Source organism: Pezoporus flaviventris, unplaced genomic scaffold (genome assembly GCF_033815535.1).
Source record: "Pezoporus flaviventris isolate CSIRO_AGI_PZ_B2104156 unplaced genomic scaffold, CSIRO_AGI_Pfla_v1 ptg000002l, whole genome shotgun sequence".
NCBI classification, from domain to species: Eukaryota; Metazoa; Chordata; class Aves; order Psittaciformes; family Psittacidae; genus Pezoporus; species Pezoporus flaviventris.
Genome location: NW_026892550.1, coordinates 27,997,406 through 28,016,418, shown reverse-complemented (window position 1 = coordinate 28,016,418; position 19,013 = coordinate 27,997,406). Strand labels below are relative to the sequence as shown.

Here is a 19,013-nt window from a genome sequence, read left to right as displayed (position 1 = left end):
CCAGGTAGCATGCAGCAGAGCAGGCAAAAGAAATGGAAAACTCTGTATTGCCTGCTGTGTGTCGACTTGCAGTTCTATTGCCTGTGCTACAGCTGTGTTGTTCCTCACTGCTTTAGTTTGTTCTTTAAATCAAACTCCAGCTTGCTGCTGTACTACTGTGAATGCTATAGTTACAGCAATAAAGTCATAGTACAGGAAGTGATCACATATATGACATGGACTGAGCTAGCAGCTCCTTTCAAACAGGAAGGAAAGACCTCTTAAAACAAATAGGATTCATTCTACCACTTCATATAATGTTGTGTGTGGAGACAGTGTTCTCACAGGAGAATGCATAATTAGTACATAAACTCTGAATAATCCTGAAAGATACAACAAGGCCATGAGAGGCCCAAGGAAGCCTAAACAAGCAAGATAAGAAGAAGCTGGAATTCACTGAGTTAATGAGAACTGTGGACTGTTGGCAAGCTTTCGAGGTCAAGTTCTCACACCTGTGCTTAACCAATTATATGTTAGTCACTAAAGGTCTTCAAGACGTGTATCCAATCATAATATGCCAAATCACTGTAAGTGCATGTAAGAAATAGTATATAAGGAGTTAAGGCTTTGTAATAAATTTGGCAATCACTTGATCACATTGATCGTCTCTGCGTTGTCCGTGACTCCTGCGTCAACAGTTGTGCATTAGCATTAAGAATTATTCTCGATGCTTCGCATGTGATGAAAATGTCTTGAAGTTAATGACACATTTCTGCATATATTTTAAAATGTGGTTGTATGTATACTTGTTACTCAGCACTTGAGATCTAAATACATTACTCTGTACTTGTGTTCTGTTAAATTTAGCTGAATATGGCATGATTTATTTTTCTCTCAATGCATTGATGCTCACCTGCCCAACTTTTACCCATATACTGAGTTTTGTGAAGTTCCTGTGAACTTCTCCCCCCATCAGCACATCACGATAAGCTTACATATAATGCAGGTTGCACTGCACGTGCCCTTCTACAGATCACTAATAAAGATGTATTCAAGTGGCTCCAGCACCAGTCTTTGGGAAGGTCCCATTGCTGACTTCTTTGCCATGAGAAGTGACCATTAAGCACTATCCTTTACCTGGTATCTTTTAATTGGTTTTCAAATCATGAAAAGAACATCGCTCCCAATTCCAGATTAGGCTCTTTATTGAAGTCTTGCCACAGGATTTTTATCCATGTGCTTTTCTGATACTATTTTAGCCTTCTACAACTTTGCGAACTTAAATTCTCGTTCACAAAGGCCCTACACTTTTCCCAGCTAGGTTTATCCTTGGTCTCAGTAAACTTACTTTAGTAGAAATTGTTCACTGGTCTGTAGCTCAGCCTTCGCTCTAGATGCTTCTTCTTATAGATGACAGCTGTGTTGGCAATCTGTCAGTCCTCTGGCAAGAGGGGCAATCTTTAATGATTGGTGAAGGTACCTTGCTCAGCAGTTCTACAACCTCACATCTGATTTCCTTTAAAGCTCTTTGATAAATGCCATTCGGACCCAAGATCTTACCGGCATGTAGCTTAAGTATATAAAGCAATTGCACAGAAGGTGCTAGACCACCTTGATCTACATCTTTTGGCCTAGCTGCTACAAAGAATTTGTCTTCTCTGTCATAGTCTTTATTGGTCAGTGCTCCTTCTAAAACCTTTGTAATCCTCTCACTAGTTCTCTGCCTGGTACACCACTTTTGATGCATTTAAAGAATTCTGGCTACCATGCTTACCACCATGAGCAGAATATTCAGATTGTCTGGGGTTTTATTTTTTAGGCCTATTGTATTTAGAGTTGACCTGTGAGGTGCTGTGAAGTTTCTCGTTCCCTATTGAGCCGTGTAAGTATTTTTTTTTTGTCTCTGTTTCTTTACCTTGGCTTCTAATACAGTACTTAATAGCCCCCAAGCTGGTTGTAGGCATCTCACTATTTGGACCGTCCCTTTTTTTAATTGTTTGTTGTGGTTTTGTTTTTTTTTTTTGTTTGTTTTGGTTGGGTTCTTTTTTTTGATTGTTTTTGCTTGTTTTATTAACTGCCTTCATTTCTACATTGTTCCAACTTGTTAGTACAGATTTGACTGTCCTCTCCTGCAACAGTATTAACGTTACAGAGTAGCTCTCATGAATATCTCTTATGCTGGTACCCATGCATTACTCAAGCTACTGGCTTTTGAATGATTAATATTTGAAATCTACTTCCAGGAGGAGTTACTGTTCCAGGAGGCAGTAATGTATCACTGGAATACTCTACCTCATCACAAGCTGAAATACTTAATATCATTAGGTTGTGTGGTCTTGACATCTCTATTACTACCTGTCTGAAACTTGAAGTTTTTCTAGTCTCACTTCCTGATTGTCATCTTGATCAGGGTCAGTAGCACAGTTCTAATTATTTAGGTTTTTTTTTTTTTAAGTTAGATTTTTTTTTTATATTAGGTCAGTACAGACTTCCAACCATAGAGACCTCCTGCTATGCTGCTTTGTTGGAATTTTTTATCCTGTAAGATGTCCATGCTGTTTCACTTCATGTAATCTTTCACACATGGTGCCACTTTGACACCTGCATACCCTGCTGTGCCATTCTTAAGTCAGCAGCCTGCCAACTGTGTCCTACTCATTATTTTTTTTCCCCGCCAGGTCTCTGAATGCCTGTTATAGCAGGGCTATTGTTCAGTACCACACATTCAAATTCATCCATCTATTTCTTAAGCTTCTAGCACTGACATAAAGGTCTTCCAAATTCTACCCTAGCTTCTACACTGGTATATGCCAATCAACTGGCAGCATGGGAAGTTGTGATCTGCCTTCCTTAGCTAACATCCTGAGCACCTCTGAAAAGGCTGCCACCTCCTTCACAGTCCATCAGTCTGTGAACCAGGTGTTTGCATTTGTCAGTTTTTCCCCTGCTTCTAGTTTAAATGTTGCTCTACAACCTTGCAGCATTTCCACACCAGCACTCTTACTATCGTTTTTGTTTTTCCTTGCCCTAAAAAAATTCCCAGTTCTTAACATACTGGTATTTTCTGGAAAATGAATAGCTAGAGCATTAGATAAAGTGACTTTTGTGAAGTCATGTCAATCTTATAATTTTCTTTAGATGCAACCGTATGTAATGAAGGAAGAAATTCCAACTTGATTTCATTCCTGGAGAAAGTAGAGAGGAAAAGAAGGACTGAAGCAGAGGATCCTGTGATTCTTTGTTCCTGAGCCACAGAGAATACACTATGTAGGTATATGCAAAGGCTTATGAGCAATTCATATAATGAGATGTGATCAGCTACAAAAATAGCACGTTAAATGGCATTACAAATTCCTACATGAGCTTTTTTACAAAGCTGGCTGAACAGAAAACTGGCAAACTGCTGTAACTTCTGTTCCAATGGACTCATCTGTATTGCTTTATAAAGCTCATTCAGGGTAATACATTCCTTCGGCTGCTACTTCAGAAAAAAAGCATGTTGTGGATTACAAAACATTGTTACCCACCCTATCCTCCCATTTTGCCTCCCATTCAGCTTAAAAGGATCTGAGTTCTGACTGATCTAAGCTTTCTTGCCTTCAAGATTCCACAAACCATTTTGAATTTCATCCCTTGGTATGAGAGAGAGAGATGAACTGGCAATCTATGTACTCCAAATACTGCTGAGCCATGAAAAGAAGAAATCTACTATGAAAATATGTACAATATAATTCTATATTAACAGCTCAACATGGCTGGGGTGATCAGAGACTCTATATACATATATACTGTTTCAAAGCAAAGTGGTGGCAGGAGGCATGTAGTCATTATATTATACTTTCCACCATGGTATTTCTTTTAATAGTAGTTGAAGAACCAATGATTATTTTGTTCAGTTCTAAAACACATCTCAAAACCTTATTGCAAACTTCAGGTGAAAAATTTTGGCGATACCCTTTGGACTCATGTACTAAAGTTAATGAGGAAGCCTTAAACAGAAGACCATTATAATGAAATTTATTTAAACTCTTGAGCATACTATAGTCATAACATTTTAGCACTTCCCAATGTGTCGTTTACTGTATGTTTCTATAAATTAGGCATTCATTGCATAAAACTGCATTCATTTCTCTCTTAGCATACTATATAAATTATCACAAAAACAGATGAACCAACAAAAGATTCTTGAATACATGTAACATTGGTGGGTAGATAGTATCAGTTATAGCTTATCTTCAGGGTAAGCAGTTCTAAATGAATCCCTCTTGAATTCATTTAATTAAGAAGCTGAAAAGAAAGAAAACATGATTAAATACCGAAAAATGCATATAAAACATAGCATCACAATTATTAGAAAAGAATAAACAAGGACTTCAAAACATTCATTTAAAAAGTCATTTGACATTTGTGTAATAATCTCTTAAGTTTTTATAGCCCATTTAGTAATTACTAAGCAAGCATGAAAGTTATCAAATAAAACTTGAGTGACTGAAACTTAAGTTTGCCTATTTAAAAAAATTAAAAGGCAAAATGCACTTCAAACATCTGTTCTCTTTAATCAAGTTCTGCATCTGCTCTTACCACTTAAAGTGAGAACTAGCTCTCCCAGGAGATGTTTCAGATTTATTTAAAACATTCTTTAACAGTTTAAGTGGCCCCAGAGTGAGGTGGGTATTGAGGACTTGGCAAGGCTCTGTAGTGTTGCAGACACATAAATTCTGAATATTTTAATCAACTAAGAAGTTTCAGATGACACTGCTGTTTCTTTACCCCTGGAACAAAACTCTGTATTTTAAAAAAGCAGACATATATTGTGTGTCATACCTTTCTATGTGCTTTACCAAAGAAGAGTTACCTCATAAATTGGGAAATGGGAACACAGAAAGACTTGTGCAAACACAAAAGCAATGAACTACTGAATGGAAGGGTTTCTTCACTGCCTTTAGCTTTGCATGGAAGATCTTCCATTTCCTTATAGAAATGCAGTGTGCTGTAGTATACACGTTGTATTAACTTCACCAGTTTTCTGTTCACGGCATAATTAATTAATCATTACAAAATACACATACAAATTCCATAAGCTTTTAAAAGACTGAATCAGTACGAAGATGTTCCCTGCTGCGAAAAGCAGACAAGCTCATTAGGCAAGACATACAAACCAAGGCAAAACAGATGGCAGCTGGGTGAGTGCTGGAGGGTGAAGAGATTGTTGAAAGGGAACAGCCAGCAAGAGCAAATGCAGGAAGAGATGAATTGCTGGGTGCCGAGTGGAGAAGTACGAGAATGCTGAGCACATGAGACTAAAAAGATAACCCAGGTCTAGGACAGATGCATAATGCCAAATATAAGAAAGGAACTAAGAAGAAAGAGGAATACTGGTAGTGAAAAAATTTGGGGGGGAAGAGTGGGAAGGGCTGAAGATTACAATAATCGGGCAGGTAGTGTTGATAGGCTCAGGAGGGGTAAAAGACTGAATGATATAACTGTAAGGAAATAAAAATATGGCAGTGTTGTATGCAATGAATATGCTACTACCATGGCTACAGTTCCTTGCTTTCTGCCTACAACAGAACTGCATCTTTAGAAGCTACGAGATGTGATACAGAATATAGATAAGGTAAACACTGACAGTTATACAGAAGTTATAAGGAAGTTATAAGACACACACTTAAGGGACTAGATGCACAAAGAAGAAAAAAGCCTAAGGCAGAAAAAACACAAAAAGCCAAAACACCATCAAATAGAGAGTAGCCAAAAAGAAGGTGGGGTGGGGGGTAAGCAGGATTTCTGAAAAATCTAGAATTATAAATCAGACATCTGCTGGGATAGATCTGCAAAAAGAAAAAATGTCCCCTTATGCAAACCAGGAAAAAGCAAAACAGGAAAGGCTGGCCAAACTGGGCCCTTCCAGACATGAACTAGCTGGAAATGGGTAGCATAGGTAGGAGTAAATGGTAAACTAAGACTTACAGGAAAGCCATAAATACAAAAAGAGGCATTCCTAATGGTAATAATCACAGAAGGAAGGTCCTACTCATAGACGAGCATGCAATCTTTTTGCTATAGGAAGAAGCACACCACTCTTGAGGTCTGCTGTGGGACCAGACACCTGAAATTTAGATCTTTTCTCTAAAGGACTAGAAATCAGTATCAAACGTGGACTCTTCACATAGAGAGGAATGTGGAGGTCCATGGATATTCACGGACTCAGTGTGCTGTTGGATGGTTTAAATGAACAGAAAAGACTGAGCCATTTTGTCTTCCATTTCAATAGCAGCTTCTCTGCTGAAGAACACAGTGCCTAGGCACATTACATATCACACAAAATGCTGAATGTAAGATGCTTTGACAACTGTGCATTCTTGTTTTCCTGTTTTTTAAAATAATCCTGATTTCTACTGTTGTGAAAAAAGTAGCCTGTTTTGCTGAGTGCTGAAAGTTAATCTTGCCATTTATCAAAAGTAGATTTACTAGTTCATAAACTTTAGGTGAATCAGTTAAATTATGCATGAAATCAACATGGAACATTGAACAGTTGTTAGTAGTGCTCATGTTTGTTAATAAATTTAATTTTATACGTCTGCAAATATTGTTTGTTCTACTTTTTATCACTATATTTCCAAGAAATAACTATTCAATTTTATTCACGTCCATTTAATTTCAATTGCTAAATATTATACAGGATTTCTTTACTGAAAATAATTTAATTACAGTGAGGGTAGATATTTCTTATACAGTGTATATAGCAAGTGCCAGAAACTCTCAAGCTGTGGGGCGTCTTGCAATTTGTCTGTTCTTGTTGTACTGGCTATTTTTCTCTAAGCAACGAATGAATACTTCATGTCTGACTTAATATTATGGTTTTTTGATGAAAATGAGGCATCTTTTACTTATCTTTCATCTTTCTTGTAGCTTAGTCCGTTTTTTTCAACTAGTCAATACAGAATATGTATTTTCCATTCCACGAATACACAGTCTGGGAGGCTGATTATTCTTTATGGTTTAACTAAAACGTCTTCACATTACTCTCTTCAATAACACCCAAATATTGAAGGGCTATAAAGGAAAATCTGATGATAATGAAACACTCAATTACAGGTACCAAAAAGTTCTTTAAAAAAGCTACTTAATGCAAGCTAACTAATGAAAACTTGCATGAAAACTCTGAATTTTCAGATGGTCATATAACGTTAATTTAGACTAAAACAACAGCAAATGGTAAAATGTAGTCTTTAAGGGAATATAATACTGTGCTATTGTACTGATGTTTTCTGTTTTGTTTTTCCCATGCTCCCTCATTCCTTTTAATGTTCTGTGTGCTTTTTGGGCTGAAACTGCCTAAAGTGAGGTTTCAAGAGAGGCTGCCAACCTCCTTCGTGACTAACAAAGTTACCTTAAAGAGTTTATGTTTTTGGCTTAGTTAAGAATAGTCTGTCATTCCTATTTGTATTAATTGACAGATAAAATTCCATGTTGCTATAATGTTGATATATATGATTAATATGTCATTTATTCAGTTTAAATATTGGGGTGAGAAAGCTTCCAAAAAAGATTATCTCAGCTCTATCAACACTCATGCAGCATTATAAGGAGGAAAATGTTCAACAGCATAAAATAAAATTATTGCATTATCTTTCAACAGTTAATGACAACAATTAAAATGAAAATTTAAGCAAAATGAAAAATTTCATCTAGTTCCCATAAAAAGGTGGGTTAGTGCAGCATGAAAAAGCCCTGCAATTGTAAAAATGGCTCTAGCAGAGAGATTTGTTACATGCTAGCTCATCCACCCTGACTGTGTTTGCTCGGTAAGTAACCTTCAATGCTGACCTCCATTTCGCTTCACCTTTCCCATTCCTGTGTTTCACTGCGTAAGGGTATTTTACTAGCATGTTAATTAACCATTTTTTCCCCCACCCCTAACCTTCAATAAGAAAATTCTGGCATAATTAAAAACTTAATTGGAAAATGCCTGAAGCGGATGAAAAAACCTAAACAAAATGTTACTGTCCCTTCCTACATACATGCCCCCTAAAGAGCACTCCTATAGATGTGTGCTCTTATCTAGCACTTCTTTAGACACTTTTCTGTTTGTCACAGAAATTAAAAATGGCAATGGCATTACCAGGGTCAAAGAAATAACATCATTCCCAGCACTTTTATTTATGCACATTAGAAAATAACAGTCTTTCTCCAGTTTTTGACTCCTGTTTTATGTTTATCCACATCTGTTCTGATTTATCTTCACTACATGTAGGTCGTTGAAGAGAAAGGGGATGCACAGCAGGTTGTGTTACTGTTTCAGTTTTTATCGATGTGTGCTGCTTCACAGAGGACTTATTTGTGTGAGAGAACAGAAACAATTTATATGACTTTTTTAAAAATAGGACAGTGAAGCTGATGCTTGAGATCATGCATATAGCATTTAAACAATTTTAGTTTTCTTTAACTGTTGCTTTAGGCATGCCAATACAAACATTCTTTTTTCTGACAGATCATTAGTATGCGTTGTTGTTAATATTGTTAAAGTCAAAGCTTTACTAGCCTGAGGACAATTTATCACATAAAGACTGACAGTTTCAAGGTGAAACCTACAACCAGGGAAAGCAAAAGAACAGACGTATTTCACATCTTAAGATGTATGTACACTGGGATCAACTGATGGGATACAGAACTCCTTGGAAGATACTAAGGAATTCAGACAAAAAGACGATTGTATATCGGCACATATGACTAAAGTTAAAATGCAGGATATTAAATTAAAGGGAGAAAGAGAAAATAACAGAGTTTATATACCTGGTCCTCCTTAGTGTTTTGCACATTCACTTCATTAAAATTCGTAAGAACTATGCACATAAACCAAAAAGGCTTCTCTTAAGAAACACTACACCATTGACATGAAGATGATATGGTTGAGATCACTGAAGCATCAAAGAATTAACAGTACGTTATTTAAAATAATGCAACAGAAAATTGGGTCAGAACTACCTAAGAGACCAACAGAAACACTGGAAAGGACCAGATAAGTAAATTATGCATTTAGGAAACTAGCAAATGGAATTTGATAATAGCAAAGGAAAAGATCCATTCTAGCGATGGTTTCTAGTAATTCTGCATTGAGTGAGGATTTAAGACTGAATGATTAACTTATTCCCATGAAAACATGATGAACTTAGGACAGTCCAAATAAGCCTGTAAGATCCTGCTTAATTCTGCAGGAGCAGTAAAGAAACCAAAGAAAAACTTAGCTATTAAATGTTTCTCATGTACTTAACCATCCGAGGGTTCATTCTTTTATGAATTTACTTGATGGGTGTTACTAGTGAGTTGTGATATTGAATCTACTTAGCTCCTTATGACAGAATTTGGTTTATGGATCTAATAATTCCTTCATAGTAACAACATGATGCAGCACTATCTCATTTTAACGGGACTGTGATGAAGCGGTCTTTTCAGCACGGCCCTGGATTTCTTTCTTCACGAGCTTTAATGTACTAACAGGAGCACTCCTTTTCCACATGCACTGCATATCAAGCTAAATTTCTTGAAATTTAACTTCTAATAGATTTCAGTTCTCTTTCTCTTCCCCCCACCCCCAATTCCTGATGTCCTTTATTCTTAGCTTGCATACTAAGAGAGGAGTACAAAATCTATATAAGACTCCGATTTCTGTTAGAAACTCCAAAGAAAAAATTGACTGAATACATCTTCAAGCTTGTGGGGACTGGGGTGAGTCTATTCCATGCAAAATTAACAGCAAACCTTAGCAAGATGGAAACCCCTTGCTTTACTTACATTAAGATTTTGCAAGCTTACAATACATGATCCTACAGGATATGTAGTCGATCTGAGCAATTACGTCTGCAATAACATCAATGGTATTGTGTAGGCATCCCAACTCACAGAGCATACTCATGTTCACAAGGTACTTCTCAACCTCAGACATCCTAGGTATCATACAGCAGTCAAAAAACCCTAGTGCAAGCATTCACAAAAGCCATGCAAGGTCTGGAAATAGGCACAGTCAAACAAGCATGTTGTTAATAGCTGATAAGGACATTCCTAAGATGAAAGAACTAAAAATTAAACAAGCGTCAGGTTTTCTTTAGAAGCTGTTAAACTGCATGGCAAGTAATACAACTGCTTTTTCCTTTTAGTAAACTTGTTATGAGAAGATACAACTAGAGATCAGACCATAGGCTGACGTTCTTTGGCAGTGCTTCTCAAGTGAGCTTATGAGCTGCAGATCAAGTTCTTGATTCCTTCTTTAAAGTTTGTCTTAGGTAATTGATGGGAAGTAAAATTACCCCACATTTAGGAAAAACAGATCCTGCATTTCATCCCAAGTCAGTTGAGCTACAAAGGTAGTCTCCAGAGAGGATACTGAAAGGCTGTACAGACTATCCCAGATGGCAAACTACTAACTCCATAGTGATAAAATCTTGCTATATGATACTACTGGGCCCTTTACTGACCTCTTTCCTTAGCAGAAAAGAGTAAAAAGCAGGAGCACATTTCTGCCTATTGCAAGAGGAAGTTTCCTTGTCCTGAGAATGAGGTTATTAAATGCTAAAAGTGGTCTGAGATGATCTAATGAAATGTCAATAGAGAGACCATAAAGAGAATAAGCTCAGTAAATAAGAAAATAGTTCTAAAGTCTTGTAGCAAAATCTAATAGAAAAATTTTATGTATTAGCTCAAATATTAGATGTTGGCTTTGCAAGGCGGAATCCTTACTAGTGGAACATTACACAATATAAAGCTGGCTGCTGCACTAATCACAAGACCTAGTCAAAGAAATGAACACTAACAAATATCTGAGGAAAACTGTAGTATTCCTGATGTGATTCTTTAACAGTGGCTGTAAAAACAACAGAACTGTTAACATTAAGAGATGCAGTTCTTTTTTACTCTACCTACTTCAAAATATAACTTTCTGAACCTGTTGTACTAATGGTTCCCTTATGTATATATTAGTTGGCATTTCATCATGCCATATCTAGTAGCAAAATTTTACCAACTGCAGTACAAGTCATCCACTTACTCTTCCATACACAGCAATAGTAATACAGACGAATATTCTGTGAAGGATTAGTCTACTAGATTGTAGACTAGTACAAAGGAAATTTTCACTAGAAATAAGGAAAATCTCATCTCTTTAAATGCACTGAGGACAACTAGAGGGGGGAAAATGCATATTATCTATATTGTAAAATGTAGCATAGCATGTTTAGATTATGTCAACAGCATACATATGTATATATTTATAAACATATGTATATATTTATAAACATATATATATATACACACACACAGAAAAAAGAAGTTGAAATGGAGCAAAGATGGAACCAATGGAAGAACAGTATAGTTTCCAATAGCTATACACCATCTGTTCCTCACAGGTTACTATAATAAATGTATAACATATTAGCAAAATGTGAATCAGAAGCCTAGACTACCTTGGTAGGTGACATCCTAGATGAACCCACACACCCACAAAAGGCAAGTATTTTCCTCTTTTTCTTTTGTTTTCTTGTCAGACAAAATGTAACTGCTTAATTGACAGCTGTACATATAATTAAGAAAGACTATAACCTTTTCTTTCTAGTGTGGCTGACAATAAAAGAGGTTACTTTTAGTGACAAATCACAGCTTGGCACTGTGGACTGATTTGTGGTTTTGTGCCTTGTCTTATGTACATTTTAGTTATAAAGATATACAAATAAGTATCTAATAAATGTTTTGCACATGTTTTGCTTTGCATTTTTCATGAAATACTGCATATACTACATGTCTGTGCTCAACTGGTCTGCATTAACAGGCAATGTTAACAACATTAGCTCTCCAACCATTTTTGGTTTGCTTTAATTATTTCCCATTCTTCCTGCTTCTTCCAGCCCCCACAGACTTCAGTGGTAAAAAATAAAGATTGTTTACATGAAAGCTATTCTTAAACTTGCACAAACTATCTAATAAGATGAGAATTTAATGAAAGATTACCTGTATGGATAGCCATGGTATTTAGAGCGAAATATCGACAACAGGAAGCTGAAGAAAAAGACCACTAGACCTAGGCCCACCAGACATATTACTGGAAAGAAAATAACTTTATTAGCACATAAAAGATTTAAAACTGAAGTCTCTACAAAGAGTATTATTTATGACAATCATTCATAGCGAATTTGGCACAGTTAAATGCAACTATGATACTGCCTTGATTACTGATCCCCAGTATCTTAGAACAGGATTTCAAACACATATGGAAATAACACTTATGGATATTAAGAAAAAATAATACATCAGGGTGAATGTGTTTTCAAGAAAAAAGAGAAGAAATCTGCAACTCAAATATATGTGGATGCAAACACCTTACTGCTGATAATGGATTTAATAACCCTGTAAATTATACATATCAACCAATGTAATTCCAGGTTGTTGTTTGTTCTTTTTGGAAAACAAATTACATTTATAAAGGTATCCCTTGACTAACTGAATTGTGTTCTCTCTAGTTAACCACCTATGACTCAAGTAATAGCAAAGGCAGTTTAGTAACTACTTTATCTAGTTCTTAGTGACTAAAATATTTTGCTATTTTAAGTTCCAAGTCTGGTAGCCAAATCACTTTTTACTCTTAACTAGATAGCAATATAAATTTTTAGGTTTTGAAGATAAAGAGCAATGCTGCCGGCCTTCTGAAAGCATCCAGATGCAAGTGCTTTGAGTCTTCTCAGGCAGAGTGAATTAACTAAGTAAATGCTTTAAACTAAAAAATCAGATTTGGAACACCATTTGGCACCCTGTGTAATAGGAGCATAAAACCTTTTTGTTCACGATAGCTTGCTCAATTACATGTAAACAATTTTTTTTAAAAAAAGGCAACACATTACAAGGTAATGCATACAACTGAGATGCCACTCATCTACATTAAATAATGTTTTGATTCTACTGAGATACTGTGTTAGGCGAGCCTAATACGTGAGGTAATTGTCCATGGTGGCTCCCCCTCACCCCTGATGTGTCCTGCTTCAGCTCCTCCCCAGAAAGTCCTACTTTGGTGGCTCCCTGGAAGGTCCTGTTTTGGTTCCTACCGGGAAAGTTCCGCCTCAGAACTCCCTGGAAAAGTCTTGACCCTTGGAGACCTTTCTAGATATTGCTGGCCACTTCTTCTGACGTAGGCTGGCCCTCTGAGTCAGAATGAGTTGGTATTTTTGTTAGTATAAAAGCCTGAGCTTCATGCAATGTGAGGTTGTAGAACTTTGTGCCATCCAGGTCAATGTTGCCTTTGCAGGGACGCCTGGCACAGTAGAACCTGCCTCCTCACATGGTGATGATGATTCTTGGAGCTGGTTTCCTCATCGTCTTCACAGGGTCCTTGGGGTTGGTAAGGTATACGCTCTTTGGAAATATCCTTTACTGTATCTGTTAGATTCTCTATATTTTCCTATATTAATAAACTAGTTGAGAGTTTTCTATTTGTATCTCATTTGCTCTTGCCTGGAATCCTTGAACTCTGGAACAGATACTCTGATTTTAAAAGCTTCTCTTATACTATTCCTACTTTAGCTGAAACATTGCTATTTAAGTGTAGTACTCATGTTTCAAAAGTGTGCTTCCTTTGAGCAAATGATGAGCAACCATGAAGCTGGGGAAACTGACAATGACACATTTTTTCATTAAAACTGACCAAGCAGTCAACTGAAAAATAGAATTTCTGCAGTTATTTTCAGAAAACTAGTCATGTATAAATCTTATAAACACACCTCATTATAAAGAAATCACCACTCACAAGTATGACTGCAAAGCATGAATGAATTAACTGTGAAGCCTTAACAGTGCAAGGCAGGTACACAGAAAGCATCTATGTAATGGCCACAAGAGGAAGAGCGTCAGAATTTGTACTGCAGCCCACTGTTATTTCACTGTGCTCATGTTCTCAGATGCAGACCTCAGTCATGATCTAAGACCATATTCTATTAAACTCATGTCATTGCCTCTTCTGACATCGGTATTAAAGCTAGATACTGTAGAAGGTATTAAAACTTAAATTGCAGATCTACAGCTCACTGAAGGAGACCCTCAAATCAAGGTAAGGGAACTCTAGCCAATATTCAACCATCTATTATGAAAAATTCTAGAGTGCTTGTATAGGAAATAGTTGGCAAGCCCTATCTGTAATACTGTGTATTACACAGAACCAGCTAAAGAACTGCCCTAGAAAGAAAGCAGAAGCAGCACAGGAGGTCTGGTATGTTCCAAAGATCTTTGACACTTCATACAAGAGAAAAAAGTAAGTGGCAGGGGGTATGAAAAAACATATAAAAGGTACAAAGGCGGACATATTTGTTTCTACCTGTATCCTACTCAGTAAAAGTTTGTTTGACATAAGAGGAAGTTTCAATCTGGATAAAATACTTCTACACTATATTTATGCAATTCATTGCCAAAAACTCCTGCAAATATTCTAAATGACAACATTCAAAAAACCATAAAAGTTGCACTTGAGAAGAAGAATTCTTAAGAAAGAACTTCTTAAAAATCTTCAGACATTACAGATTAGGATATGTCCTGTAATACATCTACTTTCACCTTCTTCTGGAGACACGATACTGTCAAAGTGTACCAAGTAAAAGGGTTTTCACACTCCTCTGGATGTTGTAATCTTAAGAATCTTAAATGCCTATTTTGAAAACAACCTTTTGAAACTCTTAATCGTTATGTCACTGACTTTTAAAATAATTCAAGAGCTAAGAAGTATTTATGCAGTACTACATAGTGTTAAGCTGTACCTAGGCTAAGTATACTCAAACATTTATTTTACTGTTAAAACTTCATGTGAATGCAGTTTTATCAACATAATTTTTATACTCTCCTCTTCTCCACCCCACAAAAGGTAAACATTTGTTTGAGGTAGAGACCTTCTGAAAATTTAATCAGATATTAATTTGTAATTTCTAAACGTCTTCTAATTGTTTAAACATCATCATTGTTGTATTAAATAACTTACTTCTCCTTTTCCCAACATCCCCTTTGGAGGTAGCAGCTTCATTTAGGAGTACCATTCCCATGGTGATAGCAGCATCTGTATTGCCATTGTCAAGGAAAACAGCAGATTGTGGATACCTCAGAAAGCCACAAAGGTACATCTATGAGGCAAAGCTTTCAAGTTCAGAAAATGAAAGAATTTCTCTATAAAACTGTACCAATACACTCACCTGTGGCAAAAATGTGTAGCAAGATATTTCTCTGTGCATTTTTGCTTAAAAAAAAAAAAAAGGAAAGAAAATTCAAAATGCGTCAAAGGACAAGCCATTGAGTAGGACACAAATTTTGGACTGTTATGGAAACAGCTACTTGCAAATAGCTTACAATATTCTCTATATTGGTAGTAGAGAGTTTTAAAACATGAAAACTGTAAGAATCAGAAATAATTCAGTGTTATTGCACACAATTTGCTGATTATTTGATACAATCTGAACCAGTTGGACTGCTTTATCTTCCTCTGCTTTTAGATAAGACATTAGCTCCCTCTTTAGTGTCATATTGCTTAATAGTTTAGAAGAAAACCATCTCAGAGGCAAAGTCTTCAGTCAATTCCAGTATTTTATGGCCTCATTATAACTGTTAAAAATGTGAACAAGTACATAATGATAAAACAGTTTAACTAATTTAGCAGGATCTTAAACCATTCACTTAATTGTTTGTTTGAAACTGTATAAACAAAAAAAGAATGGTTACTACTGCGCATAACATCTGTTCTGAAGAGGAGAAATACCTGAATGCCACACTGAAGCAGGCTGAACAAGGGAGCTATATATCACAATTTCAGGAAATATGAACTTCACCAGGGTTAACTAATTCTTAAATAAGGTTGGATTCTTAAGCATTATTTATCCCAGGGCTAGGTAGCAGGATGATTACAAATGTTAAGAATGGTAAGATGTTTCTATTTGCATGCAGATATTTCACAAGAGATATTTCAAACATGCTGCATACAGAAGGAGTATCTGCATCCTGTAACATTATACTTGCACTGATTCTACCAGTGTTCATATTAAGATTCTTCATGTTAGAAATGTTCAAAATTAGACATAAATGCTCAAAGACATCTGAAATTTCAGTTATATCATTTCAATTAAGGTGAGCCTGAGCAAAAGGATTCAGAAATATCAGTGTCAACGTCATCATACGTTATCAGAGATTAGCAGCGTGATTCAGGTTTGAGACTTCCAAATTTTATATACATAGAGCTAAGAATTTTAGACCTGCGGCTGGCTGAACTGCTGGGCTTTTTTAACAAAAAGTCTTACATCATTACCCCTAAAGCTTCCCTCACATTGTCACTATTTTTGCTTCAGGTGCTGCTTTCCATATTTAGTCATCACTGTTGAGCTTTCAGCCCCACAGGTTGCCTTTTAGCTTCAACGATACCAGCTTCATAACTTCATGACTGAGCATGTCATTATGTCATTTGCCTCAGCTCTGTGATGCTGAAAGAAAAATTCAGTCTTACTGAGTTGTGATTCCAATGCAATAATTAGCTTTTTACAACTGAATATATACCTTGATATTATTTTTTTGCTCCTGTTTATAACACTGTATGTTGTGTCTTTACATTACTTTCATATTCTGCAAAAAGAAAGCAACAGTCCTACCTCTGAAAATAATCTTTTACAGCATTGAATTTCTCTAGCAGTGCAGAATGCAAAATTTTAGCAAGTGTTTACTTGGACAGTTTTCCATCTGCAAAAAATAAGATAGCATCAAATGACATACTTATTTTCTAGTTCCTCTTTATCTCCCCCACTATCCATTACAAAACTATTCTGAAAAGATGGGGGGGGGGGGGGAATGGCACTCAGATAAACCATAGCTAGCAAATGCTTTAAATTCAGATGCTCATATTTTCTGACAAATGTGTCCCTCTGTAGCAATCTTTCTTCTGTGTAAACCAGTTATATGTCCTCTCAAATTTGGAATTATTTCACTTTTACATATTAAACTTCTGCTGCTCCTTTTCCCAGCTGGAACACACTTTTTGTAGAAATTGACAACATATATTATGTAGTTAGTGCTTTTAGATTACCACACACACTTTAAAAACTTATGGTTCACTTTATCATACATGGAACAAACAAAAGCATACTTTTTTTGCAAAGGAGTAATAAGATCAACAGGAAAATTTACAGTGTATGGGGAGATATTTGTCTTAACTTTTTTCTACTAATACTTAAACTTCTAAAATACCTGCTATAATTTCAGAAATACTGACCATATTACAAGTTCCTTATCTGAACCATTTCCATGTGGATTTAACTTTACATTTGAGAAATCCAAGCATAATATGCATTCCAGTCATTCTATTTAGGAAATACTCTTTAGCTACATGCAGTTCTTCAAAAACAAGGTATTTGCCGCTTCTCACAGCTTGGGAATCTGATTTTTATCATAGGTTGAAGAAAATGATGGAGACAAAAAGTATGGCTCTGCAATGAAACAGGTCTCATGGTTTCATTCAAGACATTTTTGCTTCAGTTCAGGAAACAATGAGCAATGATTCTAATATTCCACTTATGCTATTCAATGTGCAATCTATTTTCAATTAGGCCATAACCATCACAGGCCATGAGGGCTGAGGAAGGAGGTATGTTTGAGACGGCAATCACTGCATGTCTCATCCCAGTGAAAAAGGATGACTTTTAACTCAGAAGTTGAAAAACTGGAGCATAGTCTGAAAATTATTTATTTGAATATGAATGCAATTTAAGCATGAATTGCACACAATCAAGAGGTACTTCAGTATTTTTTGATGGCCTGAAATCTAGTTGTACTGATACTCACAATAACCCTGAACATTCTTTGACCTTAAAATCTTCTTACTTCAGCTACACCAAATGGCTTTTCAAGAATTTTATGAATTATTACATGAGTCTTGGCACTGCAGTTCCCCTCAACTTCTTGAAATATGCAATTCAGAACAGTGAAGTAGCTGGAAGTTTCCATTTCAACCATTTAAATGCTAACCAAGCTACACCACTTTCCCTTCTGATGCTTTTTCATCATTTTAACAGAGTATCAATTTGATACTAATACAGATCTCCTATCATGAAAAAAATTATTAATTAAGAGTTGTTTCAGCTTCAATTTATGAAACTGCTTTTCCAATCCACAGATAATCTGATGGAACCATCCATTTGTGATGGTCTTAAAATACTTGAGAATGGGAAAGGCCATGAAAAAGAGAGAGAAGAGAAAGACTCTGGGAAGCATTTTAATTCAACTGCAGAAAAGTAGCACAGGGATACTGGACTGAGTTTGTGGTAAACCACTAATCAAATATGGGTTTCAACCTCATTTACATCGTAATTATTGATACTGGTGTCATCTTTCAGGATCACCTAAAACTAACTCAGGGGAAAACGATTTTCTACTTCTAATTTGTGACCTTTCAGGTTTTGTAAATTACATCTGATGGGAGTTTCAGGGTCAGTCCTGTCCATCTTACAAATTGTTACAGTGTGGTTTGCCACTGTACAAAATAAGTATTTTTTCCACCTCATTTACATTTTATAATGTGTCTATAAATTTTCTTGCTTAGATGCTTACAAATCACGGAACTATACAGATCTCCAGAACAAGAAAATGTATAACAGTACTTCAGTTTCCTTAACATTAAGCATACTAGAGACTAAAATAACTGAATAAGTTTTTCTTAGCATCTTCATTTCTTAACATTTAAACACAGATACATTGCCTAAAACAAACTCTATTCGAGCTATTTCTAAGTATTTATGATGCTGCATCATTTTCTTTCACTATTCTGACTCTATTCCAAACACCTACGTTATTTTCAAGCATTTAATTTGAAATACTAGACTTAGTATGTTGTCTCATCTATTTGTTAATACACACTTGATCCTTAAGCATGCACACACACCATCGCTCTTACTTTCTCTGAGCACCTATAAATCTTTTTAAGAATACCACATGATCTTTTTCTGTATGATAAATCATCATCAATATCACTCTAGGTTGGT

The 19,013-nt window shown here is 35.9% G+C and overlaps 1 protein-coding gene across 2 annotated transcripts in view; it reads right to left on the bottom strand.

The window, feature by feature from the left end:
• Nucleotides 1-3,982: 3,982 nt before the first annotated feature.
• Nucleotides 3,983-19,013, bottom strand: part of TUSC3 (tumor suppressor candidate 3) — a 120,102-nt gene continuing 105,071 nt past the window's right edge. Inside the window, exons 8-10 of one of the 2 annotated variants that reach the window (XM_061473173.1) lie at nucleotides 14,984-15,058; nucleotides 11,980-12,070; nucleotides 3,983-4,266 (exon numbers count right to left, since the gene is read on the bottom strand). In XM_061473173.1, the coding sequence (XP_061329157.1) occupies nucleotides 4,251-4,266; nucleotides 11,980-12,070; nucleotides 14,984-15,058 (182 nt within the window). In that variant the 3' untranslated portion in view covers nucleotides 3,983-4,250. Of the gene's footprint in view, nucleotides 4,267-11,979; nucleotides 12,071-14,983; nucleotides 15,059-15,172; nucleotides 15,236-19,013 lie in introns of those variants that run through there. The other variant, XM_061473181.1, reaches the window with a different exon arrangement.